The sequence below is a fragment of the Dipodomys spectabilis genome, unplaced genomic scaffold (assembly GCF_019054845.1).
Source record: "Dipodomys spectabilis isolate Male_0828 unplaced genomic scaffold, ASM1905484v1 ptg000024l, whole genome shotgun sequence".
In the NCBI taxonomy this organism is placed as follows: domain Eukaryota; kingdom Metazoa; phylum Chordata; class Mammalia; order Rodentia; family Heteromyidae; genus Dipodomys; species Dipodomys spectabilis.
In genome coordinates, this window is record NW_024870701.1 from 15,530,001 (window position 1) to 15,553,894 (window position 23,894).

At 40.6% G+C, this 23,894-nt stretch overlaps 1 protein-coding gene and 2 pseudogenes across 1 annotated transcript in view; all 3 read right to left on the reverse strand.

The window, feature by feature from the left end:
• Rprd1a (regulation of nuclear pre-mRNA domain containing 1A) overlaps positions 1–12,724 on the reverse strand; it is a 54,093-nt gene extending 41,369 nt beyond the window's left edge. Inside the window, exon 1 of the mRNA XM_042675108.1 lies at positions 12,431–12,724. Coding sequence (XP_042531042.1) covers positions 12,431–12,581 — 151 coding nt within the window. The 5' untranslated portion in view covers positions 12,582–12,724. The remainder of the gene's footprint in view (positions 1–12,430) is intronic.
• LOC122104261 lies at positions 12,667–22,950 on the reverse strand (annotated as a pseudogene).
• Positions 20,584–20,683, reverse strand: LOC122104449 (annotated as a pseudogene).
• Positions 22,951–23,894: the final 944 nt, after the last annotated feature.

A 23,894-nucleotide genomic window follows, 5' to 3' on the forward strand; every position in this document is an offset into this window, starting at 1 on the left:
ACTATTCACAACGGCCCAAAGAGGAAAGCAACCCAAGTGTCTAAAACCAATGGATAGATAAAATAGTGTATACACACACACAATGAGATTATTATTCAGTGTTAAAAGAAAAAAAAATTCTGACACATCTACATGAGTGGACCTTGAGGACATTATGTAATGCCAAGCCAGTCACAAACAGACCGATTCCTCTTCTCTAAGATGGGTACCTCAGAGTAGTTGAACTCAAGAGAGAAAGCAGGCTGAGGGAGTTGGGGGAAGAGGGGTGGTTACACTAAGTATTAGGCAGACATTCTATTTGGGAAGAGTTTAGGAGTGCTAGAGATGGATGGTGATAATAGTTGCAAAACAAGATTAATGTATTTAATGCCTCTAACCTGGACAAAAAATGTCCAGTTATCAGAAAATGGCAAGTTTATGTATTTGGGGACTTTTTTAGTGTGTGCGTGCACTATGCCAGTCCCTGAATTCTGGGCCTGGTGCTCTCCTTGAGCTTTTTTGCTTAAGCCTACTGCTCTACCATTCATCTCATAAACTATGTCTCAAGGACATGCTTGGGACTTTGAACTACATTCTTTAGATCTCAGCTTCCGGAGTATCTAGGATTACATGTTGTGAGCCACTGATACTGTTGATGTTATGTGTTTTCTACAAAAAAAAATGTGAGAAGAGGTACGTGGGTCAAGATACAACAAAATTATTAATTTATATCATGTCAATAAGCACTTTTAAGTGAAACTTATCTTGACAATGAGTATGTCATGAAAAGCATAATAATTACTAGTGGAGTTTGGGATGTTAAATGACTGCTTGAATACTACCAGTTTTCACCTATGGCTGCTTCTGTACCATTAAGGCATGTGTCAAAATAGTGAATGGAACAAGGGTCTTAGTAATATCATGAATATTTACTTTGTAGACCCATACATTCCTAAAGAAGTCTCATACTGTAGACCAGCATTCTAAAATGTTTGAGTAGGAGTGGAACAATATAACAGACTGAAAATGAAGTCAATTTTCTAAGTCTCTATCAACTATGAAAACACCTACAGCTGGAGGTGGTTGTTTAATGATGTCAGAAGTTCAATACTTCTTTCAAATATTTTGAAAATAAAACAGCAAACTACTCCATAATGCCTTCTTCAACTCTAAAAGCCCACGTATTTACAACATTCATTCAATAACTCATTCAACACACATCTGTTGAAATGTCCACGATGTGCTTCTGAGGGAATAGAATAATTGGCTCAGTTCTCAAGTAATGAGAAACTAAGTCTGAATCATTAAAAGCACAGTGTGATAAATCATATATTAATAGCAGCAAATAGGATTAGGAAGGTAATATTTTTTTAATTAGTATGCGATGGGGGGGTGCGAGGGAAGAGGGGAAATCATGTGGTGAGGTTGCTACAACACAGAGTAAGAATATATCCTCTAGCCAGGTGATGATGGCTCATGCCGGTAATCATGGCTATCAAGGAGGCTGAGATCTGAGGATTGCAGTCCAAAGCTAGCCTGGGTAGAAAAGGCTGTGAGATTCTTATCTCCAAAACCCCATTTGAAACCTGAAGTGGAGCTGTGGCTCAAAGTGATAGAGTAATAACCTTGAGCAAAGGAGCTCAGGGACAGTACCCATGCCCTCAGTTCGAGCCTCATGACAAGAAAAGGGAAAAAAAAAGAAAAAAGAAATTCTCTACCCATGAAATCAAAAGAGGAAAAGAAATGAGTGAGCCAGGTTTTGGTGTCCCATCTCTGTAACCCCTAGCTACTCAGGTAGAAAAGTTTTTAAGACTACAGCTCCAAAATAACCAGCAAAGAGTAGAGCTGAAAATGTAGCTCAAGGGGGAGAATATCAGTCTACCAAGCAGTAAGGCCCTGAGTTCAAACCCCAGTACTGTCAAAAAGAAAAATAAACGTGCTGGTATTATGGCCAGTGTATGACAGATGCTTAGTTAAGATGGAAAATGCAACTGGTATATCAATGTAGAGAGAAAAATGGTACACTTAAGATTCAGTACTATCTATGGTTTCAGGCAGGTACTTAGCTTTTGGAACTACCCTGTGGATAAGGACTACTGAAATGGCTGAAAACTCTAAAACAGGAGGAAAGACACATATGTACAAATCCAAGCAGCTTAACAAACTGCAAGTTGAATAAACTCAGGGACACATTATATATACTCAAACTGCAAGGAGGATGAACACTGAGACACATTATACTCAAACAATCTAAAAGCAAAGACACAAAATGCTTGAAGCCATTTAATGCAAGCTTCAGTAAGATTAAGAATCAACTTAAAAAAAAAAATCAGCCAGGCGCTGGTGGCTCACGCCTGTAAACCTAGCTACTCAGGAGGTGGAGCTCTGAGGATTATGGTTCAAAGCCAGCCCGGACAGGGAACTCTGTGAGACTCTTATCTCCAATAAACCACTAGAAAACTGGAAGTGGCACTGTGGCTCAAGTGGTAGAGTGCTAGTCTTGAGTTGAAGAGCTGCGGGATAGTGCCCAAGCCCAGAGTTCAAGCCCCATGACTGACAAAAAAAAAAAAAAAATCAATTTATTGTCAGAAACTGTGAGCATAAAGCAGTGAGATTAACAGTTAATGTCCTGAAGAAATACACAATGATCAACCGAGTTCTGTATCTGACAAAACTAACCTTTAAAAGCTTTAAAACCAAAGGATAAATTAAAACCTTTCAAGCTAAATATAAGGTAAGGTAGTAAACCTGACCTTTGGACATATTAAAGGAACTCCTTCAGACTGAGGTAAAAACATTAGATAAGAATTAAAAGCCTTAAATAATAAGCACCAGTAAGAGTAATTGTGTGCTTATGTCAGTATTACTATATTTATATTATTGTATTTATATTTCTATTTATATTATATTTGGTTTATACTGGATTGGTTAATCTGGAACATTGCCTACAAACTTAAGTTTGAAGGCTTGGTTCCCAAGGCAACTGTCTGCAGAGGTAAAGCTTTGGGAAATGACTGAATTGTCAAAGTTCTATAAGTGCATCAACAGATTAGTTCATTGACTGATCACATTTTAATGGGCTACTGGTGGACGGTAGAATCTTTAAGAGGTAGGATCCAATTGGATGACGCTGGCTACTGGGAGCATAGCTTTGAAGGATCCATTTTGTTCCTAGCCCATTCCCTGCTGTCTGCTTCCCAACTCCATCAGGTCAGCAGCTGTGTTCTACCACATGCTCCCTGCCAAGATGTTCTACCTCATCTTAGGCCCAAAAGCAATGTAGCTAACTGACCATGACTGAACCTTTGAAACCATGAGCCAAGATAAATCTTTCTTCCCTCATGTTGATTTTCTCAGATTTTGTCACAGCAACAGAAAGCTGACAATAGTTACTTCTTCCACCCCTCCCCCTTATTTTTGGTAGTACTGGGGTTTGAAATCAGTGTCTTGTGCTTCTAGCCAAGTGTTTTACCATTTGAGCCATTCCATAGTCTTTCTGCTTTAGTGTTTTTTGGAATAGGGTCTCTACATTATGCCCACAGACCTGAACCATAATACTCTTACTTAGGCTTTCCATATACCTGAGATATAGTCATGAGAACCAATGGTCAGCTTTTATTGACTGAGATTGAGTCTTGTCTGGACTGGCCTTGAACTGCAATCCCCCTGATCTCTACCTCCTGAGTAGCTAGGATTACTTGCTTGCACCTCATTGCCTAGCCTGTTTTCTTTTAGTTGTTGCTGCTTTGTGCTCTTCAGTTGGTTTTTGAGTTGGGGTCATACTATATAGCAGAAATCTTTTTTTATATGATTCAAAAACCAAATGCCTATTTATAAAGCTTATTAATAGCCACAAAATATTAAAATGATGTAATTTGTGACTATAGCCACATGAAGAGGAGACAGAGCTGTACAGGAACAAACTTTTATTTATTTTTTTGCTGCCAATACTAGGGCCTGAATTCAGGGCCTTGTGCTCTCTCATGGCTTTTCCCTTATAGCTGGCACTCTACTACTTGAGCGTGTCTCCAGTTTCAGGAATAGATTTTTTTAATTTTAATTTTTATTGTAAACATGATGTACAGAGGGGTTAGTTACACAAATAAGTTATTGAGTATATTTCTTTTTTAATGGTATCACTCTTCCCTCATTTTCTTTTCCCTTATAGCTGGCACTCTACTACTTGAGCGTGTCTCCAGTTTCAGGAATAGATTTTTTTAATTTTAATTTTTATTGTAAACATGATGTACAGAGGGGTTAGTTACACAAATCAGTTATTGAGTATATTTCTTTTTTAATGGTATCACTCTTCCCTCATTTTCTCCCAATTTTTTCCCACCCAACTCCCCTTCCCAACAGATTTTCTTAGTTGTTTATTGAAGAGAAACAGTTCAAATTATAGTTATAACTATATTTAGGATGTTAAATTGAATTTTTAAAAATAATTCAATCTCAAAAAAATGCCTAGGAGACTATGAACAGGTAAAGACTTAATTCTTCCCAGAAGTTCAGGAAGATGTCACCAGACCTTCCATGCTATGAAAAAAGTGTAAATGAAACGAGGAAAGAATAAACAAAAGGCACAGAGACATGGTAAAGTGCAAGATGTTTATATTACTTGTTACTGACATGAACTCACATAGAAAAATTAACCATACTAAGATACACAATTCTTCTGGCATTTAGTACATTTACAAGGTTGTACAACTATTATCACTATCCAGTTCCAAAGCATTTTCAGCACCTCCATAAAGACCTCATCATACCCATTAAGCATTCATTCCTCATCCCTCTTCTCCCTTCAGCTTCTGGCTAACACTTTCTGTATTGTGGATTTACCTATTTTGGACACTTCACAAAAATATCCCTACAATATGGGACCTTCTACATTTAGCTGCTTCTGTGTTACACGATGTTTGGATGGTTTGTCCATACTGCAACATATGGTGGTACTTTATTCCTTTATACAGTGTACAAATACACTACGTTTATTCGTATGTTGGGTGTCCTTAGCTAAGAAAAAACTCACCAATTCATCAACATATTTGTTTTTGTGTTGGTACAGGGCTCAAACTCAGGGTTTGCTTCCAGTCCAACATTTTGATGGCTAATTGGAGACGGAGTCTTGCGAACTGTTCTACATGGACTGACTTCAAACCTTAATCCTCCAGGCTCAGCCTCCTGAGTAACTAGATTACAAGCATGAACTACCAATACCCATTTAAACTGTCTTATTATAAATGCTTATCAGAGGATTTACTGGGTAAATGTTAATAAGCATAAAGTACTCAGATTACTTTTACTCAAGGTTATTCACAGAAACAGAACCAATACAATACATGTGTACAGAAATGAAGGTTCAATACTTATTATAAGAAATTGGCTTAGCCAGGCACTAATTGTTCACGCCTGTAATCCTAGCTACTTAGAAGGCTGGGATCTGATGATGGTGATTCAAAACCAGCCCGGGCAGGAAAATCTGTAAGACTCTTATCTCCAACTACCAACGAGAAAACTAGAAGTGGAGCTGTGGCTCAAAACTGTTAAAGCAAAAGAGCAAAAGAGCTCAGGGGGCTAGGAAGGTGGCTCAGTTGTAAAGTGCTTACCTTGCATACATGAGGCTCTGGGTTCCATTCCTCAGCACTACATAAGCAGAAAAAGCTGGAAGTGGCTCTGTGGCTCAAGTGGTAGAGTACTAGCCTTGAGCTGAAGAGCTGAGGGACAGCACCCAGGCCCAGAGTTCAGGCCCCCACGACTGACAAAAAAAAAAGCTTAGAGACAGCACCCAGGTCCTGAGTTCAAGCCCTACAACTGACTATAAAAAGAAAAAGATAAGAAATTGGCCCACAGCATTGGAGAGGCTGATAAGTCCCAAGATTTGCAACTGAAAACCTACCCAGACAAGCCAACAGAATAGAGCAGGTCTACTCCAAGGGGCTGAAAACCAGAGAGCCGGTGGTAGAGTATCAGTCTGAAAATTGTAGGCTAGAAACTCAGGATGAACAGGTGATGTTTCAGTTAAGTTCAAAGGCAGGACAAAACTATTGCCTAGTTCAAAACAGGGAAACAGAAGTTCCCTCTTAATGACTGCAGAGTCAATCTTTATTATAAACTCGTTTTCAATTGACTGGATAGGCCCATCTAGATTATGATAGCATCTATTTTATCAGAACATCAATGCAAAGCTTAATCTCATCCAGAAACATGTTCACCAACACATCTAACATAACATGACCAAACGTGTGGGCACCTTATGGCCCAATCAAACTGACATATAAAATTAAATGATACAAGTGTTATATAATACTCCATAAGAAAACAGAATTTTTGTTTTATGAAGGTAAGGTAGAACAACAAGGAATAAAATTGGAATACCTGCATACGTATGTGGAAATGTCACAATGAACCCCACAACTAATATACATTAATTTTAAAAATGATTTACAAAACATGAGAGAAAATAATCTCATTAGTATTGGTAATAAAATCCCTAAGGCAGGGCTAGAAGGCAGTTGCTCTGTAGTAGAGCACTTACCTGGCATGAGAGGGTCTGCCACCCTTCTCTTGCACTAAAAAGTAACGAAACTAAACTATAAAACAAGGGGGAAGAAAATCTATTAAAAAACAATGTTTTTTAAAAAACAATGTACACAATGTTTATAGAAAAAGATGATTATTTTACTTATTTTTGCAGTGTTGTCAAGCCAAGTACTCTACCACCAAGCCACATAACCACACAGGCAGTCAAGTCCATGAGACTCTTATCTCCAATTAAACACCAGAAAAACCAGAAGTGGGGCTGTGGCTTAAAGTGGTAGAGCATCAGCCTTGAGCAGAAAAGCTCAGGACAGCAACCAGGCCCTCACGTCATGCCCTGACTGACCAAAAAACAACAGCAATGTCTTTAACTAAGGAAATGTTTATGCTCTTAAGCATTAAAAAAAAAAAAAGTATATGTTACAGGAAGGGAAAACTATAGGCCAAAAGAAAATTTGGTTAAAGTTTGGTTAAAATTTGGTTAAAGTTTTCAGAGGAATATTTTGGAAGGAATATGTCTCACTTAATAAGACAAAAGAATGCCTAGCCTTCTGATCTGACTACCTATCAATTTGCAAGAAATGGTTAAATTCTTACCAAATAGTCTGTGGGTCCCTTCAATACTCAAGACCATTTAATGCTAAGATTTCATCTGTCTTTTTCTTTCTCCTCTTACATACATAACGTGTTTTCCAGAGATCATGTTACATGTTATACAAAACTGAATGCAGAAACAAATGAGATAGCAACTGTCTTCCAAAAACAATAAAAATTATATGGAATCCTCAATTGTTTTTAAGAAGCCTGGTAAATACCATGCATCGGTTGTGAAAATATCTACAATTAATCTTTCTTTACTAAGGATAAACTTAAAAGAGGGAACCTATAAAGAGATTTTAAGAATACTGTAAATAATTTCAATAAATAAGTTTTACTTGGATCCCGATTCAAATGAACACTAGCTAGATACTTTATAAATTATGAACTAAGTTTTAGGACTGGGACTGAGTGGTAAAACATTTGCCTAGCCTACACAAGGGCCTTGGGTTTGAAGGGAGGAAAGGAAAGAAGGACTATCATTTTTAAGGTGTGTACAGACTATTAAAGCTAGGTGGTAAGTTTAAGCGGTTTTATATCTTCTTTTTTTGTTCGTTCATCTGTTTTGGGGTTGTTCTGGAGGCTCAACTCCCCAGGGCCTCAAGCTTGCTAGGCAGGTGCTCTCCTACATAAGCCACCCTTCTAGGCCTTCTTTGGTGGTTGTTCTACTTATGCTACATTCTCAGTCCTTGTTTGTTTACATCATTTTAGAGATAGGATCTCATGTTTTGGCTTAGGCCAGCCTGGACCACAATCATAGCTAGGATGACAGTTGTGCTGACACACAACACCCCAACTTACTGACTGAAATTGGGATCTTGATAGCACTCCCTTCCCCTTGCCACTCCAGATGTTCTGCAGATGATCTTCCTGTTCTCCATTTTTAAAGTAACTGGACAAGAGCCACAAAGCCCAACTGGCCTTTTTTTCTTTTTCTTTTTTGGGGGGGAGTCCAGTGGTGGGGCCTGAACTCTGGGCCTGGGTGCTCTCCCTCAGCTCTTCAGCTCAAGGCTAGCACTCTACCACTTGAGCCACAGTGCCACTTCTGGCTTTTTTCTTTTGCTTATGTGGTGCTGAGGAATCGAACCCAGGGCCTCAGGCATGCAAGGCAAGCACTCTACCACTGAGCCACCTTCCCAACCCCTTTGGCCTTTTTTTCTTAATCACCCTTTTGACTGATAAGTTAAATCTGTCCTCTAAAAATGTTACAAGCTGGGCACTAGTGGCTCACACCTGTAATCCTAGCTACTCAGGAGGCTGAGATCTAAGGATCATGGTTCAAAGCCAGCCCGGGCAGGAAACTCTGTGAGACTCTTATTTCCAATAAACCACTAGAAAAATGGAAATGGCACTGTGGCTCAAGCAGTAGAGCACAGGGAAAGCGCCCAAGCCCAGAGTTCAAGCCCCACGACCGACCAAAAAAAAAAAAAAAGTTACAAAAATTACTTTATATTACAGATCTTGTTCCTAGAAAGGGATGTGAAAAATCTATGAAGAGAGGGGGAAAAAGCATTATATATCCAGAACATAATTTGACCATTATTTTCAAAGATGCAGTAATAAATGTTCATTTGTAAATTCAGTTTGAAAACATAAAATCATTTTACATATAAAAATTTAGTCTAAACACTGAAATAGAAACGATAAAATCTTCATTTTAATGAAGATTTTAATTCATTTTAATTTCATGTGTGCATGGGGAGAGGTGGGAGTCCTGAGGCTTGAACTCAGGACCTGGATGCTGCCCTTGAGCTTTTTTGCTGAAGGCTAGTGCCCTACTACTTCAGCCACAGCTCCACTTTGAGCTTTTTGGTGGTTTAATCGAGATAAGAGTCTTTCAGAGCCGGGCGCTGGTGGTTCACGCCTGTAATCCTAGCTACTCAGGAGGCTGAGATCTGAGGATCACGGTTCAAAGCCAGCCCGGGCAGGAACGACTGTGAGACTCTTATCTCCAATAAACCACCAGAAAACTGGAAGTGGCGCTGTAGCTCAAGTGGTAGAGCGCTCGCCTTGAGCTGAAGAGCTGAAGGACAGCGCCCAGGCCCAGAGTTCAAGCCCCACGACTGACAAAAAAAAAAAAAAAAAAAAAGAGTCTTACAGACTTTCCTATGCAGCCCAGCTTCCATTCTCAGATCTCAGCCCCAAATAGCTAGGGTTATAGGTGTGAATCACTGGTGCCCAACTATACTATTATTTTTTAAGCAAATAAAGTCTTCTTTGACTTCTTATTTTTTAAAAAACCAAATAAATCTGAACAATTAATCTACAACTTATTAGTAAATGCAAATTCAACAAATAAAAATTTAAGAACCTTCATTAAAGGCTAAGTGCTGGGACTAAAGTAGCTAAAATTTGAAACAGGAAACTTCCTAATGGATCCCACTATCTCATTCATAACCAATATAAGACCCAGCTCCAATCTACAAGCTAATGCAGATACTGACATTGATGGGCAAAAAACAGTGGGAGGACAAAGAGGCTATATACTGAACAGGTAGTCATATGTTAAGAAAAGGAAACTTCTGGCAGACTAACCAGACCAACATGATATTGCTATGGCAACATGTTCACCACTACAACTGCCATCTTCATTACCATCATTCTTTTCTTTCTCTTCATATGCTTTATTTTTTTCTACTAATATTAAGCATATAAGCATATAAAAACAATCCCAAACCAAGCTAACTACATAATTTATTTTTCCACATTTGGACCAATTTTTTTAATATGTAAAATATTAGAACAGATTATGTTCCTTTCTTTTCTTTGTATTGTAACCACTATTTGGAACACCGTTGTTAGTGATTGATATGCATAGATTCTATTTGCTGCTGGCTATATTTTCTGAGTCAGAGTCTACCTATATATCACACATCCTAGCCTTGAACTGTCAATCTCCTAGGTCAGTCTCCTGAGCATTAGGTGATGTCTTCGTTGTAGCTGTAGGTATATGTGGGAAAAAAAAGACTGCTATTTGGTATGTTTTCAAGCTTTACCAAATTCATAATAGTTTATACCATGCTTCTTTAGCTCAAGAATGTGTTAAGAGTTAAGTCAGTTGTGTTGTCTCATGAAGCTCGTTTTCATTTATACAACTTGCTGGACATTACTATGCTGTATGAATATCACATCATATTTGATCAATTTCTAACTAACTGAATGTTTAAAACATTTTCACATTTTAAGGGCTTCGGATATAGCTCAGTAGTAGAGCACTTGCTAAGCATGTACAAAGCACTGCACAGCACTGCAAAAAAAGGAAAGAAAAAATTGTTTCCGTTTTTGTATAAAGGCTGCAAAAAAAACCCACAATTGTTAGTATGTACTTCTTTTGAGGATATATTCCTAGAAAGAGAACTGTCAAGTCAATAAATATACACCTTCAACTTCATTAGAGATAGCTATTATCTTCAAAAAAAAGCCTGTTCTGAAGCCTACATCAGGCTGAATTGATTTACTGTTTGTTGTCATCTTCAGTAATTCTAAATAGTCTCATACTTTCAATTTTGCCAAACTGATGAACATTAAGTAGTACCACACTAGCTTTTTTTTCCTCTGATTACTATGTATCATTTATTGGCCTTTCAGGTTGCCCCATGTGCAAAGTATTGCTATTTCTCTATTGATTTGGTATTCTGAATACCAATCCTTTACTGGTTACATGTGTTTCTTTACACCCACACAGCCCCCCTCCTGAGGGTTTGAACTCAGGCAGGGTCTGGGTGCTGCCCTTGAGCTTCTTTGTGCTCAAAGCTAGCAAATCTACCTCTTGAGCCACTGTGTCACTTTCGGCTTTTTCTGAGTAGCATAGAGGAGATGAGTCTCACAGATTTTCCTGCCCAGGCTGGCTTTAAACCACAGTCCTCAGATCTCAGCCTCCTGAGTAGCTAGGATTACAGGCATGAGTCACTGGCACCGCAACACATGTTTCTAAATGACCCTTTCCCACACCCATCCCTCATAAAATAAGTCTGCTGACTTCAAAATCTAGTATAGACGTACAGTCAATTCCTGATTTTTCCAAGTTCACAGCTACTTTCCAAAGCCTTTACGTATGTTGTTGGTGACATAGATCAATTGGTGGAGCTTCTGCCTGGCAAATCAGGGCCCTAAATTCAAACTCCAGTACTTCCAGTATCTGTCCAGGTGGTTTTTGTGAGGTTTTAGTCTTGTTTTTTTGTTTGCCTTTTTTGTCCACTCAGTTGAATTCCTCATGGAGCACAATGCACACAAATGAAAAACAAGGCTGTAACTCAATTTCTCCTAAGGTATTGCATCCTCTTACCCATAAGCAAATACATTGTCTCTATACTTCCACCCAAACATATTGGCTTTCATGTGGGCCAATGAGCAATCATCTATTTGACCAATAACAATTTGTTAAAACTACTAACACTTAATAATCATCAAAACCATCAGGACATCTGGGTTAAGGAAGAGTGTCCACTTCTAATGAGTTGGAATTAAGGTACAAACACCACTAAGCGAACTTTTCCATTATCAGTTGAAATATTATAAATCAGCTCTTCGCAGAAAACTGATTTTGAGTATTTCACTGGCAGCTATCTGCTCAAGAAGTTCACTTTATTTACAAGATTATTATAAAGAATTTTTCAAAATAAAAATATTTGTACTCGTGGGATGTAGTATAGACCAGAAAAGTCCTTGATAGTTTTCATCTAACTCCTTCATTTTCGAATGAAGCCTCTAAAATCCAGAAGCTAAAGAAATGTGCCAATTCAGATCCTTTAAAAAATCTACAAAGTCAGGATTCCCCCCCCCCCCACACACACACACACTACATTATGCATCTTACTTGAGACTCCCAGTATTTTACGACTGGGTTTGACGTTACAGAACTGAGGGCGGTTAACTCCCCCCCCCCCCCCAAATCACACCCATCTTTTCTATTCCCCTACCCTATCCTCTGGTATATCCTCTGGTATAAGCTCCTTCATGGGGGAGGGGGAAGAGGAACCAGACGAAAACAAAATACTGCCTTGGAGCTTCCAGCCCTCACAGAGTGCGGAGTCTCCAGGCTTTGCTGCCTGCCGCTCCCGGGTTCCATCGGCAGCCGTTCCCGGTTATTTTTAGTTATTCGTTCCTTTGTGCAATGATTGGGTAGGAAGCGCCGAAGGTGCCTCAAGCTAAGCGGCGACGGTGCAGGGAGCGAGCGCGGCGCACGCCGCCCCGGCGAGCGGCGGACCCCCGCGCGCGGGCTCCGCCGCACTCTCCCGAAGCCCCGGAACCGGAGGGCCCCGGGGCGGCGGGGCGGCGGGGGCCGGGCCCGCCCGGGGCCGCGGCGCGGGCCACTCACCTTTCCGCAGCTCCCGCTCCCACACGGTGACGATGGGCCGCGAGTGCTTGCGGTGATGGATGAGCCACAGGGACAAGGTCTGCACGCTCTGCTGCGAGTTGCTCAACTCCGACAGCTTCTTCTCCAGCGCCGCCTCGGAAAAGGCGGACATCCCTCCAAACACACGTCCACGCCGACCCACACCGCCTGAGCCAAGAGGAGGAGAGTGTCGCCGCCCTCGTTGCGGCCTCGCCCCCTCACCCCACCCTTCCCCACGCCTTCACCACAGCCGGGGACACGTCCAAGTCCCGCCGCAACCCGGCAAGATGGCGTACGGCCGGAGGTGACGTCATGCCCCGGCCCCGCCCCCTCCCGCCGCTAGGCTTGGGGGGAAAGAAGGCGCGGCTGAAAGGCGGGACTACGTGGCGGAAGGGGCGGGGCCCGCGCTGGAGCCTGGGAAGCGGGCGGGGCCGGGCCGCGGGAGCGCTCTCCGGAGGCCGGGCTTCTGGAACCCCTGGGTATCTGGGGGGAACCTGGTCAGCCTGGTAAACAGCGATCGTGGATCTCTGCCTGCGTTTGTACTTTGGCGTAAATTGGCACGGCCGCAATTTGCGACTGTAGTTGCAAAAATGATTTGCGTGATCCGTTACATCCTTAAGCTGGCTGGATGGTACCCTGCCTTCGTCCCATCTACTTAACTGAGACACCAAGATGGCTTGAGGCCAAGAAGTGGGAGGTCAGCCTGGGCAAACATAGCAAGATGCCCATTTCAACAAGAACAAACAACCCCAACTCAACAGTGGGCTTCGGAAGCCTGACTCGAATGGGCAGAGCGGTACTGCTCTTCACACCCTAGAGAGAAAGCAGGGAGCAAAAAACAAACACCTGTGAGATGCTGGGAGGTATATTTCAGAGATACTCAATCCCGACCATTTTTTTTTTTTAACCCACTAGTGGAACTGTGGGAATGGTGAATGCTGAAACCTAAGCCAGATACTAGGGGATCTTGCCAAGGGATCCTGGTTTTTCTTCCCCAGACTCAGCCATTGCCTAGCACCAACATGCCACATCACACTTGTGCACACCACTTCCCCTGGCAGTGCTAACCTCAAGTCTATCTACTCCAGCTTTCTGTTTTTCTTTTTTTTTCTTTTTGGTCGGTCGTGGGGCTTGAACTCTGAGCTTGGGCGCTGACCCTGCGCTCTTCAGCTCAAGGCGAGCACTCTACCGCTTGAGCCACAGCACCACTTCGGGTTTTCTAATGGTTTATTGAAGATAAGAGTCTCACGGAGTTTCCTGCCCGAGCTGGCTTTGAACCGTCATCCTCAGATCTCAGCCTCCTGAGTAGCTTGGATTACAGACGTGAGCCACCAGCACCCAGCACTTTGGTCTGTCATGGGGCCTGAACTCTGGGCCTGGGCACTGTCCCTCAGCTCTTCAGCTCAAGGCTAGCACTCTACCACTTAAGCCACAGCACCACTTTCGGCTTTTTCTGCTTATGTGGTGCTGAGGAATCGAACCCAGGGCCTCATGCATGCAAGGCAAGCGCTCTACCACTGAACCATCTTCCCAGCCTTACTCCAGCTTTCTTGCAACCCAGAAGCCTATAAATAACTAGCAACAACCAAAGTTAGAGGTGCGGCGCAGTGGTAAGAGTGGCTGCTTAGTACTGCTAAAAAAAGAACAAAGAAGACAAGAAAAAAAAAAAAGATTTATAATGGCTTTGTATTTTTGCATAAGCAAAAGCACAATATAACAGCTTTTTTAAGTTTATGTTTTACATGAATTTACAAGTGTGCAAATAGATGACCAATGTTCAGGAATAATAGATGCCACTTTAATGATGGTCTCAGGAAGATCAAAATTGGAACCTTAGGCATTGTCTATATTTTTATTTTTAACAAGAATAATGTGTTTGTGCTGCTGAAGATGTAGTTTATTGGATGAACACTGTGTTCGTGTATTCTTTATATAGTTAATAATTAATTTAGGGTGCCTGGGGATGTAGCTCTGTATTAGAGTATGTTCAGTCACTGGAAATATACCAGGCTCTGAGGTCCACCCTAGAACTAGAAGAAAAAAAAAAATCGAAGCCACACACCAGTGACTTAATCCTAGCTAGGATTAATCCTAGGCTGAGCTCTGAGGATCAAGGTTCAAAGCCAGCTAGACAGAAAAGCCCAGGAGACACATCTCCAATTAACCACCAGAAAACCAGAAGTTCAAACCTGAGTTCAAGCCTCACGACTGATTTTTTTAATGTTTGATTAATTATGAGAGTTCTGGACTTTTTTTTTCCGGTCATGGGGCTTGAAATCAGGGCCTGGGCACTGTCCCTGAGCTCTTTTGCTCAAGGCTGGCACTCTATCCCTTTAGCCACAGTACCACTTCTATTTCCTGGTTAATGAAGAGTCTCAGGGACTTTCCTACCTAGGCTAGCACATCTCAGCTTCCTGATTCAGTGGATTTATAAGCATTAGCCTCAGACACTTAGCCGAAATCTCTTTTTTTTTAAAGAATGACTGTTCAAGAAATGTGTCCTAGATAGGGATTAAATATATTTATGTTTGGCTATGAGTACAGTTTATCTTTCCCATTTCATGACAAGATAGCTTCAGACTCAGAGAGCTCAAAGATAATGTAACTTTCTGTTTTCCTCTCTCACTCGAATGTCATATTTCTTTGACTACATTCTTCGGCTCCTTGTTATACATTTGTCTGTTTATCTTAGCCTAGCATTTAGCCTTAACATAGTCTGAGTTTAAACTATGTCTTCAGACACCTAAATTTACCTTTAAGACTGTTCCTTTCTATGAACCCTGCAGCCACCACAATTGCTAGCTGTCATCTTTCAACTTCAGTGTTCACCTGATGTTCTTTCTAGCCCAGTTCCCAGACCTGTCCCCAGCCATCGGTGAAAAGAATAGACATACAAGAGATACAGGAGATTTTGTCAAGGCATTTTACTTCTGTACAGAATGCTGCACTACCATCATACTCCTCAGAGCTAGGCAAGCACACCCAGCATGGTGGTCTGCTTAATTTTTATCCTAACCCAAGGAGCGATGTTTCCCTTCTCTTTGTTGCTAAGGGAGGAATCGGACTCACTATTTTTTTTTTACAATTGGTTACCAGGGTGATGGGTTAATACCAGAAAATTAGAAAGCACTCTAACCATCATTGAAAGGCTTCCGTGAAAGTGAGGGAGGGCTGTCTTTTTGGAGGCAATGCCCATATTCTTCTCATCATGGCTGGCTGGGAATGTGGTTGGGAATGAAGCTGATGATAGCTATGGTTGGAAGAGGTAGGTAAAGTCAGTGGAAAGTTTCTAACTGCGGGTGTGTGTGTGGGGGGGGTCCTATTCTTTAACTCTGTGGTGAGGACTCATACTCTTGATAAGGCTGGCTGGTTCCAAACAATACAGATGATAATTGCAATTGAAGCCAAGAAGCAAATAATCCTAGGAAATATCAGTACCAGGAAAATTCAGTATACACTGGAGTCTGGTTACAAAATGGAGATATTTTAGTTTGACAGAAAGATTGCTTCTCCCTATACTAGAACTACATAAATAAATAAATAAGCAAACATCTTAAACCACAGAAAACTGTTCAGAGTTAATAAACACATTTAAGAGAGTTGAAGGAGATATACTATGCATTAGCATACCAAATGATTTAAAAACAAAATTAGGAAAGCAGTCAAGCAAGTCAAAGACTTTATGTATTGAAAACTACAAAGCATTGGTGAAAGAAATCAAAGAGTCAAATATTGGAAAGACATTCATTGTTTATGGATTGCAGGATTAAGTTTTATGAAGTGAATGCTACCAAAAACAATCATTAGATTCAGTGTCACTTATGTTGAATTTCCAATGGCCTTTTATGTAGAAAGGAAAAAGATGACCCAAAAATCCATAAGAAATTATGGGAATCCCAAGTAACCTAAACAATCTTGAAAAAGAAAAATGTAGTAGAACTCATACTTTCTGACTTCAGAACTATGGTAATCAAAACAGTGTTGTATATTATTCAGCCATACAAAAATCAAATAATACTATATACTACAAAAGAGACAAGCTACGACTTTGGCTCTTACTCAGATTGAGATGGAAAGTTGTAGGGAAACTTCAAAGAGGAAATAGCATTGTCTAACTTATTTATTTATTTAGCCAGTCCTGAGTCTTGAACTTAGGGTCTGGGTATCCCTGAGCCCTTATGTGCTCAAGGCAAGTATTCTACCACATGAACCACAGTGCCACTTCTGGCTTTTTCTGAGTAGTTTGTGGATATAAGAGTCTCATGGGCTTTTTCTGCCCAGGCTGACTTTGAACCGCAATCTAAATATCTCAATCTCCTGAGTGGCTAGGATTGAAGATGTGAGCCACTGGCTTGTCTAACTTCTTTTAATTAAAAACAAAAACACTTTAGCTGCCATGATGAAAACAATTGGAGGTGGCAGAGACAAAGGTGGAAGGAGGAGATCAATTACTGGTAACACAAGAAGGGAGGAGCAGAACCCAGAATCTGGATATATTTTGAAGGTGAAACAGGCCAGATTTTTTTTTTTAATATTTGGTGGGGTAAGACAGAAAAATATCAGCAAAATGTTAAAAATTTTAGCAAGCTAATAGTAAAATTTCCATTTGCTGGGCTGGAGAAGACTGTAGAAAGGCATGTTAGAAGCACAAGCCCCTCTGGTGTTGGGACACTTAAGAAATTAACCCTCTAGTGTCAGAAAGAAATGGACACTCAAGAGATAAAGGAGATCTCATTAAGGCAATTTACTTCTGTGTGGAAGGGTGCATAGCCACTGTGCCTAGAGGTAAGCAAGCACAATCAGTGGGAGGTACCTCTTGGTTTTCATCCTAACGCAAGGAGTGGTGCCTGTTCCTCTTCCTCAGAAGGAGTTGGGCTCATATTCTATTTGTAATTGGCTATCAGGGTTTGTGTGTTTGTGTGTGTGTGTGTGTGGGGGGGGGGAGTGATTTGACGAAGCTAAAGAGTGTTCTGTCAATGGAAGAGTTCCCACTGAAGGGATGTTGTTCTTTTAAACTTGTTGGTAAAGACTTGTACTCTCATGTGGCAGGTTGGTTACTAACAACACAGGTGACAATTTGAAGTCAAGAAGCAAAAATTCCAGGAAATATAAGTATAAAATGGCAACTGGTTACAAGATGAAGACACTTTGACAGAAATGGTTGCTTTTTCTCACAGGCAGGATTTGAAGGGAGAAATATTAATAATTCATACTAAACTTGCAGTAATAAATGGAGATGCTAGGTAGGCAAACTAAGAGAGGTCTAGCCTGGAGTATAATTTTATGAGTTTTTGCTATAGACAATTGAGTATCTAAAGTTAGTATATAAAGATCACCAAGCAGGGGCATGAAGAAGGTCAAGGACTGAGCTCAGGATGTTCCCAATGTTTTCTAGATGGTGAAAATGAGGAGAAATTAGATAAGAAATTGCCCAAGGGCTGGTTTGTTGTGAGAGCCACATTCACCCATCAGAACTGTGAGCTGTGAAGGACTATAGAAGCAAAAAACATTATTATTATTATTTGTATATATATTTTATTGTAAGAATACGGTAGAGAGGGGTTACAGTTACATGAGTAAGGTAATGAGTACATTTCCTATCGAGTGTGGTTACCTACTCCTTTATTTTTTCCCTACCATCCCTTCCCTCCCCACTTCCCCTTTTTTATTTCTTTATTGAGATTAAGTGATTACACAAATTTCACAGTATTGTGGGATACTGATACTTAACTAAAGTCACAAACATATTTTAACCTTCACAAGGTGAATTGTCATTATCATGGTCTACAAAGCTTATGAACTCTACAAACTTTGACAATACAGCTATTTCTTCCACATCGGGTGATATGTACATTTCTTTCCTTCTGCTTAGTGTAAGCTGTTCCCTCTTTCTCTCTTGCTCCCTCTCTCTCATTGCTGCCCTTGAGTTGCTTAGTTCACTTCCATCAATGTCCAGTGCAGCTGACACGCCTCTGTTCTATTTTTTTTCAGCCATTTCCCTCTGATTCTGTGCCTTCCTCCTAGGTTCCCTCAGATGTGCACATGTATATGTGTGGTCAAGAACCCATCTTGTACTGAGCATCAGTAGCCCATACCTGTCACCTTAGCTGCTCAGGAGGCTGAGATCTGAGGATCACAGTTTGAAGTGGATCAGAAAGTCTGTGAAACTCTTATCTATAATTAGCCAGCAAAAAAATCTAGAAGTGGAGCTGTGGTTTGAGTGGTAGAGCACCAGCCTTGAGGGGAAAAAAAAAGCCAAGCAAGAGCATGAGGACCTGAGTGCAAGCCTCTGCACCAATACACACCTACACTTACAAAAAGAACCCATTTGCTTTTCTGGATTTATTTACCAGTTCCAGTAAATGGTGGCAGAGGACCACTGGGAAGGTGGCTGCATGCTGCTGAGTCAGATCCAAAGGTGACAAAGACTTCAAAGCAGATGAGTCTTGGTGTATAAATAATAAACAAGGAGCTAAGACATGAGACATTGGACACTCACAGTAGCATACGAGCCTGCACATTTATTTCTTTTCCCTTTTTTCCTCTCCCTTGGCCAACTTCCTTGTATTTATGTGCAATGATTGGATTCAAAGTTATTGTATGTTTGTTCTGGGGGTTGGGGCACATGAGGGTTCCTCCTAGCGGCACCTCAGCCAGTCTTGTTCCCAGAAAGTCACCCCCTGAAGTGAACAGGTTGCTAGCTACCTCCCAAAAAATTGTCCAAGGAAGGTACTTTGACATAGGAGGAAACCAGTACTTATAGAACCTTGGGAAGAGTACATTTGAATAGTCAATTGCTCAATTCTGCTAACAGATCACGTAAGATGATACCTGAGAACTGTTGGAATTAGCAAAATCATCCTTGTGCCTTTTCTTTTAAGGAGGAATATCAGATTCCATAAAAACATTTTGTTGTTGTTGTTGTTGTTTGTTGTGGGCTAAACTCTGGGCCTGGGTGCTGTCCCTCAGCTCTTCAGTTCAAGGATAGTACTCTACTACTTGAGCCACAGCACCACTTCTGGTTTAATTGGGGATAAGAGTCTCATGGACTTTCCTTTGAACCACAATCCTCAGATCTCAGCCTCCTGAGTAGCTAGGATTACAGATGTTGGCCATCGGTGCCTGGCCCATAATAACTTTTTAAAAACAAAATATCATTTGCTAATATACTAGACAATCTATCCTTTTATCTAAATTTCCTGTCTGCCTGTTCTTACTAGATTAAAGTTTTATGAGGGTGAGGATTTTGTTCTATTTTGTTAATTAACCAAATGCAGCACAGAATTATGTCTGGTCATAAGAGTTCAATAATGACTGGTTTGCATGCCCATTGTGATGTTGCTTCACATCAAGGAATATGTTTTTTGTTTTTGGAATGTGTCCTTAAAGTGATTAGCCTGTGATTTAGCCATGTCCTGGACTACTCTGATGGCTTTTGTTTGTTCATAGCCTGGAATTTTATGATGCAGCTTGACAAGTCCAGCCTGTTCGGAAGGTGTACCTTGCAACAGTTTCATGACTCCGTATCTGGAACAATGAATTTTGCTATGAATTGGAGGAAAAAAATAATCTGAGATCAGCTGGTTCCTCATAGCTTAGCTTAGGTACTACCTTTCCAACAGTGGAATTTCAAAGGAATTGAAAATAAAAAGGGTTTCAACACTTTGTTATTCTCCTTCTCTTCCCCAAATTAGTTAAGGATGACCCATTGCAACAACCATACTCAAAAGACACTATGTCAGGGAAATGAACAACTTGGGGGGTGGGGGTGAGAGGTTGGGATAGGGAGGGATAGTGGGAGAAAAACAAAGGAGTAAGTAACAATGTTGGAGAAGAAATATACTCATGAGGCTGGGAAGGTGGCTCAGTGGTAGAGCCCTTGCCTTGCATGCATGAGGCCCTGGGTTTGATTCCTCAGCACCACATAAGCAGAAAAAAAAAAAGCCAGAAGTAGTGCTGTGGCTCAAGTGGTAGAGTGCTAGCCTTGAGCTGAAGAGCTGAGGGACAGCGCCCAAGCCCAGAGTTCAGGCCCCACAACTGGACCCTAAAGAAAAAAAAGAAAAAAGAAAAAAAGAGAAATGTACTCATTACCTTACTCATGCAACTGTAACTCTTCTGTACAGCATCTTTTTAAAAAAAATGTGGAACGCTTCACAAATTTGCATGTCATCCTTACACATGTGAATCTTCTTTGTATTGCTCCAATTTTAGTATATGTGCTGCCGAAGCATGCACTCTGTACAGCATCTTTACAATTAAAAATAAAAAAATAAAAAGGAACACCAGACACCATCAGATTGGGAAGTTACTTTGAGAATTTCTAAAATTTTCAGCTTTGGAACTAGTAGACAAGAGTTTGAGCTCATCAGTGGCACCAATGAACTCTGAAAATATCACTAAATCACTTAAACATTACCTTCTTTATCTGCAATGTATAAAACTAAAGCCTCTATTGTGGGGCCATTGTAAAATTAGAGGTAAAGGTATATAAATATTTTTTCACTTCAAAAACTCATAGATATTTTTTGTTAGGAACAAGAAGGAGTAAAGAAGCTTCCCACCCCTCCGCCCCAGTCTTTATTATAGCCCAGGCTGACTTTGAATTCACAATCCTCTGGTATACCTTCGCCTCACAAGTGCTAGGGATTATAGATATGTGCCATCACACTCAGCTAAGAACTTACTTTTAATGAAAACATCATATAATGGAAAATACAAATACTAAAGTATTTTTCCTTTAGTAGCTGACTTATTCAAGATCCATTCATGTTGTAGATGATTGCATTTTTTGTTGTTGTTGGTGGTGGTGGTCATGGAGCTTGAACTCTGGGCCTGGGTGCTGTGCCTCAGCTCTTCAGCTCAAAGCAAGCGCTCTACCACTTGAACCAGAGCACCACTTCCAGTTTTCTGTTGGTTCATTGGAGATAAGAGTCTCATGCACTTTCCTGCCCGGGCTGGCTTTGAACCTCGACCCTCAGATCTCAGCCTACTGAGTAGCTAGGATTACAGGTGTGAGCCACCAGTGCCCGGCTAGATTATTTTATTTTTAATTTGCATTTTCTGAGACTGAAATTTTATAATGCATATTTTATACAATGAAACTCAGTTGCATTTTTTCTATGACCACTAAATTCATGTCTATAGTCCATATTTCAGAAGTTTGAAAAAGTACTAATTGCCATATATTTGCTTTTTGACAAGCTTCAGGTTTAAGTCACTTTAAAGTTTCCATTACACTTTCATATAACCAGTACCTTGTACTGTCATATATAGGATCATATTTCTCTCAGTTTTTGCTTGATAATACTAAGGTTTGAGCTCAGAGCCTTGTGCTGGCTAAACTGAGTGTTTATTCTACTTTCTCTATATAAGGTCTTTATCTTAACCTTAGCTTTACTTGGTAGGTAACCATTAGGGTCTTGCTTCTTGCCTGGCTGTGCACTCTGCCTACTTTAAGCTTCCATGCAGGTAGGATACAGATTTGCACCAACCTCCTGTAGCTCTTAGTTTTGTGTGCCTAAGATAGCCTCAAATTCTGATCCCAAAGATCTCAGCCTGAATGTAGCTTGGATTACAAGTGTGAGTCACTGGTGCCCAGCAATGGCAGGAATTTTCTATAACTTGTATAAAGCCTCCTATTTCACAACCTACCCCCATCCCCAGCATTGGGGATCTGACTCAAGGCCTTGACTATGCTAGGCAAGCACTCTACCAGGGAGATACTTGGCCAGATGCCACTTTTTTTCTCTTAAAATAAGTTTTTCTTTTATTTCTAGGAATTTATAACTGAACTTTTCCTCTTTCTCTTTCGTTTTCTCTGTGATAGTTTCCTCCATCCTCTCCTGCAGATATTGCTTAACAAGTAGACATGTAGCCACAGCTACACAAATACTTCACCGTAAAGGATGTTTCAGCGTCATGGTGTAGTGGGCAGGCATTGCCATGGTAAGCATGGCGTATGCTGTCCTGGCATTTCCACTCTGGGAACTTTTCGGTATGTTTACTACACTTTCAGATGAGCTCTAGGGAAAGATAAAATCACATTCACTCATTTTATGGCTGCTTGGAAAATGCTCCAAACCACATGCCAGAAGTTATTAGATGCATCCCGAGGAATAAAAATTTTCTTATATTGTCTAAATGGTTTCTTAAATCACTGATAAAGATGAACAGATTTGCCTTGTAAAGGAGCAGGTTCTTCTTCTTTCCTCCTCCTCTTCCCCCCTTTCCCCTCCCTGTCCCCCTTCTCCTCTTCCTCCTCTTTTCTTTTGATGAAGGAGTGCCACTTGGGATGTAGCGCCTGATGATAAAATCCCATTGGCTGAAGCACTCGGCTCCCATCATTCATGGGGTAGCTGCATATCTAATTGTTTCCCTTTCCATTATAAGGCATTTGGCAACAGGTAAATGCAGCCACTGTTTTTGAGGGTATTGTACCTAAACCATTTGGATTTATAACTATACGAATACTGGTTCCTTAACTTTCTGACAGTGACCGGCATTTGGTGGTTCCTAGGATGTCCTTGGCACCAGCTGAGACAGTATGTTATGTTCCATTATATTTTGAAGGATGCTGGTGCATTTCAGTTTGGATGACATTTCAAAGTTAATCATCTCTCAAATTGTGAAACTCAAAAGTTGCATTGAAATTCCACAGGATAGCAGACTGGTTCAAACTGGACTTAGTATATGGATTTAAAGTATGTGAAATATGTTGTATACACTCAATGGAATATTAGTCATCTTTAAAAGGAATGATGAGGGCTGGGAAGGTGGATCAGTGGTAGAGTGCTTGCCTTGCATACATGAGGCCCTGGGTTCCATTCCTCAGCACCACATACACAAAATAAGCCAGAAGTGGCATTGTGGCTCAAGTGTTAGAGTGCTAGCCTTGAGCTGAAGAGCTGAGGGATAGTGCCCAGGTCCAGAGTTCAGGCCTCATGACCGCCAAAAAAAAAAAAAAGAAAAGAAAAGAAAGAAAAAAAAAGAAGAAAAGAAAAAAAGAACAAAGGAATGATGATATTGAGATGCTGCAAAGTTGTATTACATGTATAGATTTATGCAACAGTCAGCAAAATTAGGTTCTATTTTTTTCCCCCAAATACACCTATCACACTTCATAGTCACTATACAGCAACTCAGAAACTACTGAATACCATGGAAGTGGAAACTTCTAGTTTGCAACCTTTCAAGTGACATTCATGTAAGTTGTGTCAATGGTTCATTGTCTTTAATAGTAAGTAGTATTGCATGACACAATGTCCCACAGTATTGTTTATCCATTCAACTGGTATAGGGTATTTGGGCAATTTCCAGTTAATGGCTGTACAGCTTTCTGTGTAAATACAAATTTTCATTACTCTAGGGTAAATATATAGGACCAGGATGGCTGGATAATCATTTGGGTGTGTTTACTTTTTTTCTTTTTAAACAAAGATTATCAAGT